The 19,053-nt window shown below is 44.5% G+C and overlaps 1 protein-coding gene across 3 annotated transcripts in view; it reads right to left on the bottom strand.

The window, feature by feature from the left end:
• Window positions 1-6,121: 6,121 nt before the first annotated feature.
• Window positions 6,122-19,053, bottom strand: part of LOC109881960 (stromal interaction molecule 2) — an 81,964-nt gene continuing 69,032 nt past the window's right edge. For 2 of the 3 annotated variants that reach the window (XM_031832571.1, XM_020474057.2), the window contains exons 8-12: window positions 17,295-17,456; window positions 13,631-13,731; window positions 12,906-13,144; window positions 12,546-12,723; window positions 6,122-11,758 (exon numbers count right to left, since the gene is read on the bottom strand). In XM_031832571.1, coding sequence (XP_031688431.1) covers window positions 11,197-11,758; window positions 12,546-12,723; window positions 12,906-13,144; window positions 13,631-13,731; window positions 17,295-17,456 — 1,242 coding nt within the window. In that variant the 3' untranslated portion in view covers window positions 6,122-11,196. The remainder of the gene's footprint in view (window positions 11,759-12,545; window positions 12,724-12,905; window positions 13,145-13,630; window positions 13,732-17,294; window positions 17,457-19,053) is intronic. The other variant, XM_020474058.2, reaches the window with a different exon arrangement.

Raw genomic sequence — 19,053 nt, 5'->3', positions numbered from 1 at the left:
GCTGGGTTTCTGTACAGCACTTTGAGATATCAGCTGATGTACGAAGGGCTATATAAATAAATTTGATTTGATTTGATTTGATAGTAGTACTATGTGGGCTAGTGTTAACCCATCAACACCACTGGGAGAGAGGGGGTAGAGAGTAGTACTATGTGGGCTAGTGTTAACCCATCAACAGCACTGGGAGAGAGGGGTAGATAGTAGTACTATGTGGGCTAGTGTTAACCCATCAACACCACTGGGAGAGAGAGGGGGTAGATAGTAGTACTATGTGGGCTAGTGTTAACCCATCAACAGCACTGGGAGAGAGGGGTAGATAGTAGTACTATGTGGGCTAGTGTTAACACAACACCACTGGGAGAGAGGGGTAGATAGTAGTACTATGTGGGCTACTGTTAACCCATCAACACCACTGGGAGAGAGGGGGTAGATAGTAGTACTATGTGGGCTAGTGTTAACCCATCAACAGCACTGGGAGAGAGGGGGTAGATAGTAGTACAATGTGGGCTAGTGTTAACTCATCAACAGCACTGGGAGAGAGGGGTAGATAGTAGTACTATGTGGGCTAGTGTTAACCCATCAACACCACTGGGAGAGAGGGGGTAGATAGTAGTACTATGTGGGCTAGTGTTAACCCATCAACACCACTGGGAGAGAGGGGTAGATAGTAGTACTATGTGGGCTAGTGTTAACCCATCAACACCACTGAGAGAGAGGGGGTAGATAGTAGTACTATGTGGGCTAGTGTTAACCCATCAACACCACTGGGAGAGAGGGGGTAGATAGTAGTACTATGTGGGCTAGTGTTAACCCATCAACACCACTGGGAGAGAGGGGGTAGATAGTAGTACTATGTGGGCTAGTGTTAACCCATCAACACCACTGAGAGAGAGGAGTATAGTAGTACTATGTGGGCTAGTGTTAACCCATCAACACCACTGGGAGAGAGGAGTATAGTAGTACTATGTGGGCTAGTGTTAACCCATCAACATCACTGGGAGAGAGGGGTAGATAGTAGTACTATGTGGGCTAGTGTTAACACAACAACACCACTGAGAGAGAGGGGTAGATAGTAGCACTATGTGGGCTAGTGTTAACCCATCAACACCACTGGGAGAGAGGGGTAGATAGTAGTACTATGTGGGCTAGTGTTAACGCATCAAAATCACTGGAGAGGGGTAGATAGTAGTACTATGTGGGCTAGTGTTAACACAACACCACTGGGAGAGAGGGGGTAGATAGTAGTACTATGTGGGCTAGTGTTAACCCATCAACACTACTGAGAGAGAGGGGGTAGATAGTAGTACTATGTGGGCTAGTGTTAACCCATCAACACCACAGAGAGAGGGGTAGATAGTAGTACTATGTGGGCTAGTGTTAACCCATCAACACCACTGGGAGAGAGGGGTATAGTAGAACTATGTGGGATAGTGTTAACCCATCAACACCACTGAGAGAGAGGGGGTAGATAGTAGTACTATGTGGGCTAGTGTTAACCCATCAACACCACTGGGAGAGAGGGGGTAGATAGTAGTACTATGTGGGCTAGTGTTAACACAACACCACTGGGAGAGAGGAGTATAGTAGTACTATGAGGGCTAGTGTTAACCCATCAACACCACTGAGAGAGAGGGGGTAGATAGTAGTACTATGTGGGCTAGTGTTAACCCATCAACACCACAGAGAGAGGGGGTAGATAGTAGTACTATGTGGGCTAGTGTTAACCCATCAACACCACTGGGAGAGAGGGGGTAGATAGTAGTACTATGTGGGCTAGTGTTAACCCATCAACACCACTGAGAGAGAGGGGGTAGATAGTAGTACTATGTGGGCTAGTGTTAACCCATCAACACCACTGGGAGAGGGGGTAGATAGTAGTACTATGTGGGCTAGTGTTAACCCATCAACACCACTGGGAGAGGGGGGTAGATAGTAGTACTATGTGGGCTAGTGTTAACCCATCAACACCACTGGGAGAGAGGGGGTAGATAGTAGTACTATGTGGGCTAGTGTTAACCCATCAACACCACTGGGAGAGAGGGGGTAGATATTAGTACTATGTGGGCTAGTGTTAACACAACACCACTGGGAGAGAGGGGGTAGATAGTAGTACTATGTGGGCTAGTGTTAACACAACACCACTGGGAGAGAGGGGGTAGATAGTAGTAATATGTGGGCTAGTGTTAACCCATCAACACCACTGGGAGAGAAGAGTATAGTAGTACTATGTCGGCGAGTGTTAACCCATCAACACCACTGGGAGAGAGGGGGTAGATAGTAGTACTATGTGGGCTAGTGTTAACCCATCAACACCACTGGGAGAGAGGGGGTAGATAGTAGTACTATGTGGGCTAGTGTTAACCCATCAACACCACTGAGAGAGAGGGGGGTAGATAGTAGTACTATGTGGGCTAGTGTTAACCCATCAACACCACTGGGAGAGAGGGGGTAGATAGTACTACTATGTGGGCTAGTGTTAACCCATCAACACCACTGGGAGAGAGGGGTATAGTAGTACTATGTGGGCTAGTGTTAACACAACACCACTGGGAGAGAGGGGGTAGATAGTAGTACTATGTGGGCTAGTGTTAACCCATCACCACTGAGAGAGAGGGGTAGATAGTAGTACTATGTGGGCTAGTGTTAACCCATCAACACCACTGGGAGAGAGGGGTAGATAGTAGTACTATGTGGGCTAGTGTTAACCCATCAACACCACTGGGAGAGAGGGGGTAGATAGTAGTACTATGTGGGCTAGTGTTAACAAATCAACACCACTAGGAGAGCGGGGTAGATAGTAGTACTATGTGGGCTAGTGTTAACCCATCAACACCACTGGGAGAGAGGGGTAGATAGTAGGACTATGTGGGCTAGTGTTAACCCATCAACACCACTGGGAGAGAGGAGTAGATAGTAGTACTATGTGGGCTAGTGTTAACCCATCAACACCACTGGGAGAGAGGGGGTAGATAGTAGTACTATGTGGGCTAGTGTTAACCCATCAACACCACTGAGAGAGAGGGGGTAGATAGTAGTACTATGTGGGCTAGTGTTAACCCATCAACACCACTGGGAGAGAGGGGGTAGATAGTACTACTATGTGGGCTAGTGTTAACACAACACCACTGGGAGAGAGGAGTATAGTAGTACTATGTGGGCTAGTGTTAACCCATCAACACCCCTGGGAGAGAGGGGTATAGTAGTACTATGTGGGCTAGTGTTAACACAACACCACTGGGAGAGAGGAGTATAGTAGTACTATGTGGGCTAGTGTTAACCCATCAAAACCACTGGGAGAGAGGGGTAGATAGTAGTACTATGAAGGCTAGTGTTAACCCATCAACACCACTGGGAGATAGGGGGTAGATAGTAGTACTATGTGGGCTAGTGTTAACACAACACCACTGGGAGAGAGGGGGTAGATAGTACTACTATGTGGGCTAGTGTTAACCCATCAACAGCACTGGGAGAGAGGGGTAGATAGTAGTACTATGTGGGCTAGTGTTAACCCATCAACACCACTGAGAGAGAGGGGGTAGGTAGTAGTACTATGTGGGCTAGTGTTAACCCATCACCACTGAGAGAGAGGGGTAGATAGTAGTACTATGTGGGCTAGTGTTAACCCATCAACACCACTGGGAGAGAGGGGGTAGATAGTAGTACTATGTGGGCTAGTGTTAACCCATCAACACCACTGAGAGAGAGGGGGTAGATAGTAGTACTATGTGGGCTAGTGTTAACCCATCAACACCACGGAGAGAGGGGGTAGATAGTAGTACTATGTGGGCTAGTGTTAACACAACACCACTGGGAGAGAGGAGTATAGTAGTACTATGTGGGCTAGTGTTAACACAACACCACTGGGAGAGAGGAGTATAGTAGTACTATGTGGGCTAGTGTTAACCCATCAAAACCACTGGGAGAGAGGGGTAGATAGTAGTACTATGAAGGCTAGTGTTAACCCATCAACACCACTGGGAGATAGGGGGTAGATAGTAGTACTATGTGGGCTAGTGTTAACACAACACCACTGGGAGAGAGGGGGTAGATAGTACTACTATGTGGGCTAGTGTTAACCCATCAACAGCACTGGGAGAGAGGGGTAGATAGTAGTACTATGTGGGCTAGTGTTAACACATCAACACCACTGGGAGAGAGGGGGTAGATAGTAGTACTATGTGGGCTAGTGTTAACACAACACCACTGGGAGAGAGGGGGTAGATAGTACTACTATGTGGGCTAGTGTTAACCCATCAACACCACTGGGAGAGAGGAGTATAGTAGTACTATGTCGGCTAGTGTTAACCCATCAACACCACTGGGAGAGAGGGGTAGATAGTAGTACTATGTGGGCTAGTGTTAACCCATCACCACTGGGAGAGAGGGGGTAGATAGTAGTACTATGTGGGCTAGTGTTAACCCATCAACATCACTGGGAGAGAGGGGGTAGATAGTAGTACTCTGTGGGCTAGTGTTAACCCATCAACATCACTGGGAGAGAGGGGGTAGATAGTAGTACTATGTGGGCTAGTGTTAACCCATCAACACCACTGGCAGAGAGGGGTATAGTAGTACTATGTGGGCTAGTGTTAACACAACACCACTGGGAGAGAGGGGGTAAAATGTAGTACTATGTGGGATAGTGTTAACCCATCAACACCACTAGGAGAGAGGGGGTAGATAGTAGTACTATGTGGGCTAGTGTTAACCCATCAACACCACTGGGAGAGAGGGGGTAGATAGTAGTACTATGTGGGCTAGTGTTAACCCATCAACACCACTGGGAGAGAGGGGGTAGATAGTAGTACTATGTGGGCTAGTGTTAACCCATCAACACCACTGGGAGAGAGGGGTAGATAGTAGTACTATGTGGGCTAGTGTTATCCCATCAACACCACTGGGAGAGAGGAGTATAGTAGTACTATGTGGGCTAGTGTTAACCCATCAACACCACTGAGAGAGAGGGGTATAGTAGTACTATGTGGGATAGTGTTAACACATCACCCCTTTTACGTCGGTAATGATTTAATGGTTCAGATTTGACCTGGTTTTTACTTAATGATGTGTATTTTCCAGTTCGCTGTTTACTTTGAAATAGTATGAAGTAATAACCACCTACTGTACACGCTCATGTTTACATGTTGGTCTCCTTGAGATTTGACATATTGGGAACACATCATTCCTCAGAGAATACCAGGTAAATAACCTCTGAAATAAGACTAAAACGTAAAGCACGCGCAATATAATGTTCCCCCTGATACTAGCGGACAGACAGGAGAGGATGAGGTGCCTTCGTCATCGTTCGGGGATAACAAGCAAATCATTTGGCTGCAGATGAGCTGAATCAGCTTGTATGTCAAAGTGCCGTTTGTAGCCTACATTTTTTCCTTCTGAAAATGTCTCACGCAGCAGGAACATGGTGTGCCACAGCGGCGGCTAGTGGGAGCAGCTTTAGGAGGAATGGGTTCATTGTAATGACTGGAGTAGAATCAATGTAACGGATGTGTTGTGATACCTTTTTCATTCATTCCATTCCAGCCATTACAATGAGCCCATTGTCCCACCAGCCTCCACTGGTGCGGTGTGGTCGTAGTCATGATTTCTCCAATATATTACTGCAACCCAGTGGTCGTCTCTGGAACTGCGCCCTGAGAGGGACAAGCCAATGGGCAGGCTGGGAAAGGCTGGGATGCTGTGTACAGTGGCAGCCAAGCAACACATTCATCACCAAGCCAGACGGCCCCGGTTCATTTCTGCTATGTGTGGAATTGATGAACCATCAGCGCAATTTTCATCACATTCAGTTTATATTGATAAAGGAATCATGCATTGCTTTCTTCAATGTGCCACTGTTCCTCCCCTCTCAAGACAAACGGGAGCGTCAAAATGTTGTTTCTTCTTCTGGTTCTACTATCCTGTGAAGACAATTGGGAATCATGAATGTTTCTTCACTGTGGGGAGTGAGTCATCAATGCAGTCAGTTCTGGTTCTGAACACTTAATGAGTCGAAGACAAACCCCACCCATCCACAATGTAAAGTAAATCTAAAATATGTTTTCATACTGTGACGTTATTTGTTTAAAGAATGCGTCTTTGGGTGACAAATACTGTGAAAAAGTAATTCACTGAAGACAGCAATGGTTTTTATTATTAACTTGTCTACGGTATACAAATAGTCACACACCAAATGTTCACAAAAATCCCCTAACGTCTCGTAAACATTCATATGTTCTGCTCATCTAGAAGTCGTTATTTTTGGGTCCGTGTGCCGTAACAGCACGTATACTCTCCTTCCTGGCGGGAACGCCGCCACCTACAACCTTTGTGTCGTCACATTCGCGTCATCACCGTCACGGGTTACAGGGATGATGTGACAGTAATGACGGCACGTCCGGGATGAAGGGTTGAGGGCAGTATAATCACAGTGAGAACAGAGAACCCTTGAAACAGAGCACTCAGTCTATAGGCCCAGAGGTGAGCAAACACAGAACAATGAGAGGGGACAGCAGGGGGTGAGGCAGGGATTTGATGGACAGACAGGGAGGTTTAGAGGGGACAGGGGGTGAGGCAGGGATTTGATGGACAGACAGGGAGGTTTAGAGGGGACAGGGGGTGAGGCAGGGATTTGATGGACAGACAGGGAGGTTTAGAGGGGACAGGGGGTGAGGCAGGGATTTGATAGACAGACAGGGAGGTTTAGAGGGGACAGGGGGTGAGGCAGGGATTTGATGGACAGACAGGGAGGTTTAGAGGGGACAGGGGGTGAGGCAGGGATTTGATGGACAGACAGGGAGGTTTAGAGGGGACAGCAGGGGGTGAGGCAGGGATTTGATGGACAGACAGGGAGGTTTAGAGGGGACAGCAGGGGGTGAGGCAGGGATTTGATAGACAGACAGGGAGGTTTAGAGGGGACAGGGGGTGAGGCAGGGATTTGATAGACAGACAGGGAGGTTTAGAGGGGACAGGGGGTGAGGCAGGGATTTGATGGACAGACAGGGAGGTTTAGAGGGGACAGGGGGTGAGGCAGGGATTTGATGGACAGACAGGGAGGTTTAGAGGGGACAGGGGGTGAGGCAGGGATTTGATGGACAGACAGGGAGGTTTAGAGGGGACAGGGGGTGAGGCAGGGATTTGATGGACAGACAGGGAGGTTTAGAGGGGACAGCAGGGGGTGAGGCAGGGATTTGATGGACAGACAGGGAGGTTTAGAGGGGACAGCAGGGGGTGAGGCAGGGATTTGATGGACAGACAGGGAGGTTTAGAGGGGACAGGGGGTGAGGCAGGGATTTGATGGACAGACAGGGAGGTTTAGAGGGGACAGGGGGTGAGGCAGGGATTTGATGGACAGACAGGGAGGTTTAGAGGGGACAGGGGGTGAGGCAGGGATTTGATGGACAGACAGGGAGGTTTAGAGGGGACAGGGGGTGAGGCAGGGATTTGATGGACAGACAGGGTAAATGGGAAGATGAGTGACGGTAGGTGTAAGAGGGTGACTGTAGGTGTAAGAATGTAGGGATGTGCTATGAAAGCTAATCTGTCTGCAGACTTCTGATCTTACAAATGCATATTGTAAAATATCAACAATTAACTTTACTCTTCGGTTTAGCTTGTCTCCTGCTATTTACGTTGCTAGTGACCAGTCCCTATCATAGCATATGTAAATGACGGAAAAGGAAGTTGAGAGGTAAAACAGGTGAAATTAACGGGAAAATATTCGGGAAAAGCTTAGGAAAGTTTACAACGACAAGTAACAAGAGTACAGGTCAAATCTGGATATTATTTAGCTCTCTTCAGTGAAAACCAGTCAGTCCTTGTGAACCCCCACCAATAGAAATCACATTGTCTACAAACCATCTACAAGAACTTAATAATGGCAAAACAAAGTGTCTAAACATTATTGACCTCCTCAATAAAGATGAACAATAATGATTGTATACTATAAATAATTCAAACACTGAGCTATATCGTAAAAACATTTTTACAAATAAATAAAAGGAAAATGATATGTTTTATAAGAATTCAAATTGCTCAGTAGATTTTGTTTAACAAGTCATTCTTTTTTCCCCTCAAAAAAGGTAAGGGTCAAAATTATTGGCACCCCTAAATATTCATAAAAAATAAATGAGTCAACATTGTTGTATTTGGTTGCATATTCCTGCCACCTAATGACTGCATCAAGGTTGTGACTCTACAAACTTGTTGGATGCATTTGCAGTTTATTTGGGTACCGTTTCAGATTATTTTGTGCCCAGTAGAAATGATTGGTAAATAATGTAGTGTGTCATTTTGGAGTCACTTTGATTATGAATAAGATTATAAACTAGGTGGGTCGAGCCCTGAATGCTGATTGGCTGACAGCCGTATACCACATGTATGACAAAACATGTATTTTTACTGTTCTAATTATGCTGGTACCCAGTTTATAACAGCAATAAGGCACTTCAGGGATTTGTGGTATATGGCCATTATACCACGGCTAAGGGCTGTATCCAGGCACTCTGCGTTGTGTCGTGCTGAGGAACAGCCCTTAGCCGTGGTATATTGGCCACATACCACACCCCTCCCAGGCCTCATTGCTAAAATAGAATATGTTTCTAAATACTTGGCACCGTGATTATGGAAAATCCTGAATGAATTGTGCATCCACATGAATGAAGAAATGTTTAGAAACATTCTATAACAATGCTGTCTTCAGTGAATTACTTAAGACTTTTTTCTCCACTATTTGTCACTCAAAGAGGCTTCAAACGAATTACGCCATAGAATGAAAGCGTTTTGATAGTCGCTTTACATTGAGGATGTGTAGGGAGGAGTTTGTCTTCGACTCATTAGGTTTCAGAACCAAAACTCAATAGAAGTTAAGAAACGATTATATTCTTCTTTTATAAGAGAAGTGACTCCAAAATGACAGAATCCATTAATCACCGTTCATTTTTCCTGGGAAAAACAACAACGACAAAAAAAAAAGAGTGTGAAACAACCAAATAAACTGCAAATGTATCCAACAAGTTTGTAGAGTCACAATTTTGATGTAGTTATTAGGTGGCAGGAATATTATTATTATTATATAGTTTGATGTAGTTATTGCGTGCTGGGAATATGGGACCAAATACTACACTTTTGACTATTTATTTATAAGAAACTTTAGGGGTGTCAGCAATTAAATTTAAAAAATGAATAAGTTGTTAAACAAAATCTCTTTCTCTGAGCAATTGTATTATCCTGAACAGAAAATATAAACGCAACATGAGCTGAAATAAAAGACCCCAGAAATGTTCCATACGCACAAAAAGGCTTATGTCTCTCAGATTTTGGGCACAAATGTGTTTACATCCCTGTTAGTGAGCATTTCTCATTTGTCAAGATAAGCCGTCCACCTACCAGGCGTGGCATATCAAGAAGCTGATTAAACAGCAGGATCATTACACAGGTGCACCTTGTGCCGGGGACAATAAAAGGCCACTCTAAAATGTGCAGTTTCTTTGTCACAACACAAAGCCACAGATGTCTCAAATTTTGAGGGCACATTCAATTGACATGCTGACTGCAGGGATGTCCACCAGAGCTGTTGACAGATAAAACATGACATTATTTCTCTACTGTAAGCATCGTTTTAAAGAATTTGGCAGTACGTCCAACCGGCCTCACAACAGCAGGCCACGGGTATGGAGTCGTGTGGACAAGCGGTTTGCTGATAACAACGATGTGAACAGAGTGCCCAATGATGGAGGTATGTTATGGTAAGGGCAGGCATAAGCTACAGACAACGAACACAATTGCATTTTATCGTACACAATTCCTGGAAGCTGAAAATGTCCCAGTTCTTCCATGTCCTGCACACTCACCAGACATGTCTCCCATTGAGCATGTTTGGGATGCTCTGGATCGACATGTTTGATAATGTGTTTCAGTTCCCGTCAATATCCAGTAACTCCGCACAGTCATTGAAGAGGAGTGGGACAACATTCCACAGGCCACAATCAACAGCCTGATCAACACGACGTGAAGGAGATGTGACACGATGCATGAGGAAAATGGTGGTCATACCCGATACTGACTGGTTTTCTGATCCACACCCCTACTTTAAAAAAAGAAGGTATTTGTGACCAGCAGCTTCATTTCTGTATTTCCCAGTCATGTGAAATTAGGGCCTAGAAGAGGGCCTAATGCATTTATTTTAATTGACTGAATTCCTTAACTGTAACCCAGTAAAATCATAGAAATGGTTGTTTATATTTTGTTCAGTATAGTAGAATTGTTTTTAGAATAGAATATAGCTCATTATTTGAATAATTTTTTTATACAGTTATTATTGCTCATCTTTATCAAGGTTGTCAATAATTTCAAACCTCACTGTGTGTGTGTGTGTGTGTGTATATATATATATATATATATATAGAACAATCCATAACGAGAGACATTGGAAAACGCACCAACTGGTTCTGGCTGCAATAGTCTACCACATGTTGCATCTCCCCAAGGCCTCTATCCATACATCATTCTCTTCTACACATCAATATTTACTCCGCACGCAGCGGCGGTCCTTTCCCAGAAAACAGGAAGGCAGTAGTGCAACAAACTCAGCAGGATTTTTACTTCTCAAAGAAAATGAGTCCAGAGCTCAGGAGCCTCTGTCAGACAGGAAGTGATGTCAAGCTAACAAGCCCACCATGTAAACCCCCTCAGTTTCCAGATAGAACAAGTGTTATTTATTTTTTGGTTCTTTAACTCAAAAAGAACAAGAGAAGACAAGAGATGTGACCAGGCTAATGCTCTTCACGATTGCCTGGGCGACGGCAGCTGGCACGACCCTTGACCTTTTGACTTTTCTGTAACCTTTGAAGGCTTAAATGTGAGGCTATGGTCGCGTTACCCTACTCATACGTTGCATGCATCAACCAATGTTTGCGCGCCACATCATCGACTGACAGATTGCTACAACATATGATGTGGTTCGCTGATAAGTAAAATACCTATCCAGGTGTTGTAAGATCTGGTATGCATCAGCAGCACCCTATGAGTGAAAAAAAAGGCATTATTGAAAAATAAGGCTTCCGATCTGGAAGAGGTATGAGGGATTCAGCCAGAGATACAATCCATCTTGGAAGAAAGAAAAGGAACAAAAATAATGTTTTGGCTTCCTTTGATGACGGCCATTTTTTTAAGGCTAGAATCTCTCTCTCTCTGTGTGTAGGACTATTTTTTCTTCTTGAACAAGCTCTTGATTTTGGACGAGGACCTCTTGGGCTTGTCTCCGTTGCCACTGGAGTCCTGGGAGGAGGTACTCGGTTGCTTCTGCTCCTTGGCCCCCGCCCCCCTGCCCTCATTGTCCATTGAGGTGAGGGACGGGTAGCGCCCGACCGCCACCCCGCCTGCCCCTGTCATGCTCGCGTGCAGCTGGCCCATGCTATAGGACTTCTCCAGGATACCATTGTACATGGCCTTGTTGCCTGCCGACGAAGTGGCGAAGGACATGCTGTGGGACTCTGGGATAGATCCACGGGTGAGGTCGGGCGAACCCTTGTGTTTGTGTCTGTGGTGCTCCAGGGCTGGGGAGGGGGCCGAGGATCCCCCTTGAGGAGGTGGTGAGTCCCGGACATAAGACTGAGGCTCCTGCTGGCTCAGCATCATCAGCTCCTCACGGGAGATCTTGCGGAAGGGGGTCTCTGGGCCCGGTGTGCAGGGGTTGGTGTAGGACTGTTTACGCCCCATGGAGGAGTTGAGAGAGTCTGTGTCTGAACACGTGTCCTGAGTATCCCTGTCTCCGAGAGGTGGAGATAGAGAGAGTAAGAGACAGAACACAGAGAGAGAGAGAGAGAGAGAGAGAGAGAGAGAGAGAGAGTAAGAGAGAGTAAGAGAGAAAGGGCACAGCGAGAGGCAGAGCGAGAGAAAAAAAAGAGATCACATCGCGAGAGGCAGAGCGAGAGGCAGAGAGTATGACAGAGCAGAGAGAGAGAAAGGGCACAGCGAGAGGCAGAGAGTATGACAGAGCAGAGAGAGCGAGTATGACGCAGATAGAGAGAAAGTAAGAGAGTAGAGAGAGAGCAAGTAAGAGAACAGAGAGAGCCAGAGCCAGAGAGAGCAGAGAGCCAGAGAGAGCAGAGAGCAGAGAGCAGAGAGCCAGAGCCAGAGAGAGCAGAGAGCCAGAGCCAGAGAGAGCAGAGAGCAGAGAGCCAGAGCCAGAGAGAGCAGAGAGCCAGAGCCAGAGCCAGAGCCAGAGCCAGAGCGAGAGAGAGAGAGAGAGAGAGAGAGAGAGAGAGAGAGAGAGAGAGCCAGAGAGAGAGAGAGCCAGAGAGAGGGCGAGCCAGAGAGAAAAAGTAAGAGAGAGCAGAGAGCAAGAAACTGAAAGTCAGATCAGCACATATTCAAAGATTCAGACCCCTCTGATTCAGAGGGGTTGGGTTAGATGCACCAGACACATTTCAGTTGACGGCATTCAGTTGTACAACTGACTAGGTATCCCCCCTTTCCCCTTTCTATTCTGAACGCATTATCATAAACAGACCCGCACAAAAATAGGGCAGAAGTGGTTTAAGGTAACATACCCCTTTCTCTCCATGAAGAAGATGTATCCCTCTTCCCCCTCGGGATGATAGGAGAGGGCTGAGCTGGTCATGGAGAGCAGGTCGGGGTCGGCTGACGTCATTGAAGTGCTGTAGAGGCTCCGGCGGGAACGGCACAGGCTGCTATTGCGTGTTAAAGGGGGCCGCATCATAGAGGCTGCTGGGAAAAACCAGAGAGAGCGAGGGGTTTGTATGGTTACTATCATAATCATACATGGTGGACACACGCGAATTAAACATTTATTTGAGCCTTGTTGAGGTCATACTGAGGTCATACACTCTGTCACTTTACAACTGTAAATGGAGTATTTTTTGCATTTCCATGACAACCTCCACACTTACAGGTTAACTGTGGAATGATTGGAGGAGTGTCCTCGTCGAGGTCGTCCACCCCACCGGCGATGGGATAGGGGGGCACGGAGACGCGGGGCATGACCACCCAGCTGTGGTCTGAGTACAGGGTGGCAGTCAGGCTGGGCAGCCCAGCGTTGTGCACCAGGGGGAAGCCGCACAGCTTCTCCATCTGCTGCCAGCGGTGGAGGCGCTCCCTCAGGCAGGCCGTCACCTCCGACAGGGACTTCCTGGAAACAATCAAATGTATTTAGAAAGCCATTTTTATACCAGTACTTATCACTATGTGCTTTCACAGCAAACCGGCCTAGACCTCAAAGAGCAAGCAGAAGCAGGGACACGGTGGTGAATCTCCCTAGAAGGAAGAAACCTAGAGAGGAACCCAGCTCAGAGGGGAGGCCCATTCTCTTCTGGCAGTACTGGTCTTTATCCAGACACTTGTGTTTCTGTGTTTATATTTGAAGCAGATACCACTAATGCATGGACAACAAGTTACTCTAATAGGTATTTATACCCGATAGGTAGAGTTTGACCTATGTGGGGAACCTTCTAGCCTCAGTCAGTAAGCAATAGACCTGGCATAAATCCCCAAGCCTTTCCACATCAGCCGTCTCACATCAATTCAGCTCAATGGACAAAGACATACAGATCAGGGTGACAATGCACCGCACCGTGACAGCAGAGTAAATGAATGGTGAGCACGCGTCTTCTCTTACTTGGCCTCTAGGATCTTGTGGTCCACCTCGTCCAGTGACGAGCTGTGAGCGACGTGAAGGGTCCCAAACACACTACTCCTCTTCCTCTTGATTTTCTCTGCCTGACACAAAGACATAAGAGAAGATGAAACATACTTATTCATGTCCCTGAGGGAGAGAGGGTCACCTGAGGGTCATGGGTCACCTGAGGGTCACCTTTACATTACTGCAGGTATCCTATTGAAATATTGAGTGCAGGGAAGTGATCACATATGGCAGGCATTGATAAGGGGAGAGAGACATGGATTAGGGATGAAGGGGCATCAAGATCAGGTCAGGTCAGGTTAAGGGAGAAATTAAAGTTTATGGCCCGTATCACTTTGTGTCCTGCCTAGCAGTAAAGATACAATGTTTGTACAGATGTGTAGGAGGAGACTCAGCATAGGAGGAAGGGTTAAATATCAGTGCTTGTACAGATGTGTAGGAGGAGACTCAGCCTAGGAGGAAGGGTTAAATATCAGTGTTTGTACAGATGGGTAGGAGGGGACTCAGCCTAGGAGGAAGGGTTAAATATCAGTGCTTGTACAGATGGGTAGGAGCAGACTCAGCCTAGGAGGAAGGGTTAAATATCAGTGCTTGTACAGATGTGTAGGAGCAGACTCAGCCTAGGAGGAAGGGTTAAATATCAGTGCTTGTACAGATGTGTAGGAGGAGACTCAGCCTAGGAGGAAGGGTTAAATATCAGTGTTTGTACAGATGGGTAGGGGGAGACTCAGCCTAGGAGGAAGGGTTAAATATCAGTGCTTGTACAGATGGGTAGGAGGAGACTCAGCCTAGGAGGAAGGGTTAAATATCAGTGTTTGTACAGATGTGTAGGAGCAGACTCAGCCTAGGAGGAAGGGTTAAATATCAGTGCTTGTACAGATGGGTAGGAGGAGACTCAGCCTAGGAGGAAGGGTTAAATATCAGTGTTTGTACAGATGGGTAGGAGGAGACTCAGCCTAGGAGGAAGGGTTAAATATCAGTGTTTGTACAGATGGGTAGGAGGAGACTCAGCCTAGGAGGAAGGGTTAAATATCAGTGCTTGTACAGATGTGTAGGAGCAGACTCAGCCTAGGAGGAAGGGTTAAATATCAGTGCTTGTGTGAAAATGCAGCTGTGTTGGCCCTCTGGGAAGAATAAACTTGGTGAAGCTTTCATAGTGTCGGTTGAGTTTTCACTCTGAATGAGAACCTAACAACACTATATGGGGCGGCAGGGTAGCCTAGTGGTTAGAGCGTTGGACTAGTAACAGAAAGGTTGCAAGTTCAAATCCCAGAGCTGACAAGGTACAAATCTGTCGTTCTGCCCCTGAACAGGCAGTTAACCCACTGTTCCCAGGCCGTCATTGAAAATAAGAATTTGTTCTTAACTGACTTGCCTGGTTAAATAAAGGTAAAATAAAATATATGGCTGATCCCCACTATCATTCAATATTTCCATTCTCTGCTACAATGCATTATTATCTTGTCAAAAATCGACCCATTGTAGCAGCTGTTCATGAATAAATTCAACATTCCTTCAGAAAGTATTCACACCCCTTGACTTTTTACACATTTTGTCGCGTTACAGCCTGAATTTAAAATGGATTCAACTGAGATGTTTTGTCAAATGGCCAACATAGGAAAAACTCCATAATGTCAAAGTGGAATGATGTTTTTAGACCTTTTTACAAATTCATTTAAAAACAAAATTAAAAGCTGAAATGTCTTGAGTCAATAAGTATTCAGCCCCTTCGTTATGGCAAACCTAAATAAGTTCAGGTGTAAAAATGTGCTTAACAAGTCAAATAAGTTGCAAGGACTCACTCTGTGTCCAATAAAAGTGTTTAACATGTTTTTTTGAATGATTACCTCATCTCTGTTCCCCACATATACAATTACAGTATCTGTAAGGTCCCTCAGACGAGCAGTGAACTTCAAAACAGATTTAACCACAAAGACTAAGGAGGTTTTCCAAAGCCTCGCAAAGAAGGACACCTATTGGTAGATGAGTCAAACATTTAAAAAAATACATTGAATATCCCTTTGAGTATGGTGAAGGTATTATCAACACTGGATGGTGTATCAATACCCCCAGTCACTACAAGGTACAGGCGTCCTTCTTAACTCAGTTGCCGGAGAGGAAGGAAACTGCTCAGGGATTTCACCATGAGGTTAATAGTGACTTTAAAACAGTTACAGAGTTTAATGGCTGTGATAGGAGAGAACTGAGGATGGATCAACAACACTATAGATACTAAACAATACTAACCTAAATGACAGAGTGAAAAGATGGAAGCCTGTACAAAAAACAAATATTCCAAAACATTGAATCAAAACTGCTAAAAATGTGGCAAAGAAATGAACTTTATATCCTGAATACAAAGTGTTATGTTTGGGGCAAATCCAACACAACACATCACTGAGTACCATTATTCATATTTTCAAGCGTGGTGGTAGCTGCATCAAGTTATGTGTATGCTTGTCATCGGCAAGGTCTAGGGAGTTTTTCTAGGATAAAAAGAAACAGAATAGAGCTAAGCACAGTCCTAGAGGAAAACCTGGATCAGTCTGCTTTCAGACAGAGACAAATGTAACTTCAAGCAGGATGATAACCTGAAACACCAGGCCAACTATACACTGGAGTTCCTTACCAAGACAACATTGAATGTTCCTGTGTGGCCCAGTTACGGTTTTGTCTTAAATCGGCTTGACTTGAAAATGACTGGCTAGCAATTAATACATGTGCGCAAAGCTCTTCGAGATTTACCCAGAAAGACTCACAGCTGTAATCGCTGCCAAAGGTGATTCTAACATGTATTGACTCAGAAGTGTGAATACTTATGTAAATGAGATACTGTATTTCTGTATTTCAATATATTTGCAAACATTTCTAAAAACATGTTTTTACTTTGTCATGGGGTATTGTGATGTCATTATGGGGTATTGTGATGTCATTATGGGGTATTGTGATGTCATTATGGGGTATTGTGTGTGTAGATGGGTGAGTTACAAAGTCAATGTAATCCATTTTTTAAATTCAGGCAGTAACACAACATAATGTGAAATAAGTAATGGGGTATGAATTCTTTCTGAAGGCACTGTACATCTCTTGCCAAGACCATAATCTGTTGGCTAGAGCAGAAACAGACTGGTGTCCAGACTGATATACAATACAATTTACTACAGAGACTAGTTTTATCAATAAGTCCTCAAATTGGGACACATCTACTTTAATGAGAGCAACATATTGCTGTGTCTCCTGGTTTGTGCTATCACAGCGCCGCATTTAATTGACTTCTGAAATTGCCTGATGAGGCAGTCTCGCTGCAAAGGCAAAAACAAAGGCAAAAACAAACAATGCAATTAAAAAGTAATTTAGCTGTGTCATTAAAAAAACTCATTAGGAAAAAAAAACTAATTTTGTTTCTGTGTGTGTGTGTGTGTGTGTGTGTGTGTGTGCGTGCTTGTGCGAGTAAGTTTTCAATTATACAAGGGCAACGCTTGTTCCAAATTGCACCTCAGAATTGAACACTCAACTAGTTTCCAAATTCAGAACCCAGTGAGGTTTGAACCAAAATCCCCCTAAAGTCTGCTCCTACTTAGAAAAACTCTCTCAAAGGAAGTGATGTCTTAGCGATGTCATTTGTTCTCCAGGAAGTTACCTCTTCCTTAGCGACCGTGAGCTGTAGCTCCGCACTGTGTTTCTTGATGTTGTAGTATTGGACCTCCACCTCGTGGGTGAGTTGTAGCCACATCTGTAGGGCGTCGGGCACCGACCACTCCGTCTGCATCTCCTTCTCTGCTCGCTTCAGGGCCATACGAACCTGGAGACAGGAGGGGGGGGACACATTTAGGCGTCGCACGCGTATTAATTCAAACGGTATCAGGGCATAAAAGTGGGGGCAGTACTGTTACTGTACGTAAGGGGATGGTACTATGCAATGTGCAGGGGAACAATGTCAAATGCTTTACTGTGGAATACCAGTATACACAGAGGAATAGTATTCTGTGTGGTAAGCATATGCTCTCAATTCCACACTGCATTCATATGGTAATTGGGATTGCATTGTACTGTATGCGCCACTAGGGGGAAGTATTTCACGTGACACAGAGAGACGGGATTTGACGCAACACAGGGGGACAGTATTTCACGTGACACCCGGTGAGAAAATGTGCCAGTAAACTAGCAGATGTACGGAAACGTAAGGATTTTTAGGTCACTTTCATAACATGTAAAAGATTAAATAATAAAACAAGCTGTTTTAAATATGAAAAATAGATTGGCAAAGCTGTAAAACATGATCTTAAATATAAACATCAACTTAGTGAATACCATTGGTGTTTAAATTGAGGGTTTCAGCATGATGTATACTTTATATTCTTTACACTTATTTGACTAATGTCTATATGTTTTTGTTGTCAATGTTTTGGGGCTAAACTGGGGGCAGAAGTAGTCTATAGTTGGAAGAGTAGCAGAGTTAATTGCTAATTATGTAATTAGTAATAGTTTTCATTGACAAAAGCAATATCTCAAAACAAAAACACTGTGACGTGTGTAATGGAAACGGCAGATAGAAGAAATGCTCTAAAGAACGATAAATAAATAAAACAAATGCTGTTCGGCCAGGATGGATTATTATTTTTGTCAAACATTCTTTTTTTTGCGACAAATTATGATGAAAAATACGGTTCTTCGAATAAATTATTTTTTTGCCAAATAATTTTTGAAGGACGTGATGTCATCGCGTAACTAACCAGAAATCCACTCCATATTGTTGTGTCTGATAAAAAGGCGTTTCTAAAAGCTTTGTAAATGTTGATGAGATGCTTTTTTCATTAAGTTAGGCTATTTTCTTTTTCACCAAACCAAATTCACTAAAACTTGGACAATATTGACACAGATTTGACCAAAATGAATATTTTATATGAAAAAATAAGAAAAATCGGTTATTCAAGTATACATTACCCACACTGAGTATCTCTCTCTCAGATTCCAACAACTGATTCACGTTTGGAAATATAAAATAGTGTAAATATACCAAAGAAAGGTATGTTAATCGCTCACTTGAATATATTCAGTTTAAGGAACAAAATTCATGAAATATGCTGTCTAGTGCAGTCAAACAATATTCATGTATTGGCAATATGAAAGACTCACTTGGACTATTCTATTGAGGATGCTGAGATCTCTATACATGGAGACAATATGTTCAGGAGGCACAGAAATAGATATGGGGGCGCAGTTGCAGTTTACATCCAGAGACATATTCCAGAAAAACAACGTCAGGACTCCATGTTGAATGGATTAGAGGCGCTATGGGTACAGGTGCATTAACCACATTTGAAACCTATACTAGTTGGTTGCTGCTATAGGTCACCTAGTGCTGATGTGAAATATCTTGATGTAATTTGCGAAATGTT

The sequence above is a fragment of the Oncorhynchus kisutch genome, linkage group LG9, assembly GCF_002021735.2.
Source record: "Oncorhynchus kisutch isolate 150728-3 linkage group LG9, Okis_V2, whole genome shotgun sequence".
NCBI classification, from domain to species: domain Eukaryota; kingdom Metazoa; phylum Chordata; class Actinopteri; order Salmoniformes; family Salmonidae; genus Oncorhynchus; species Oncorhynchus kisutch.
This window is presented reverse-complemented; position numbering and strand designations above follow the sequence as displayed.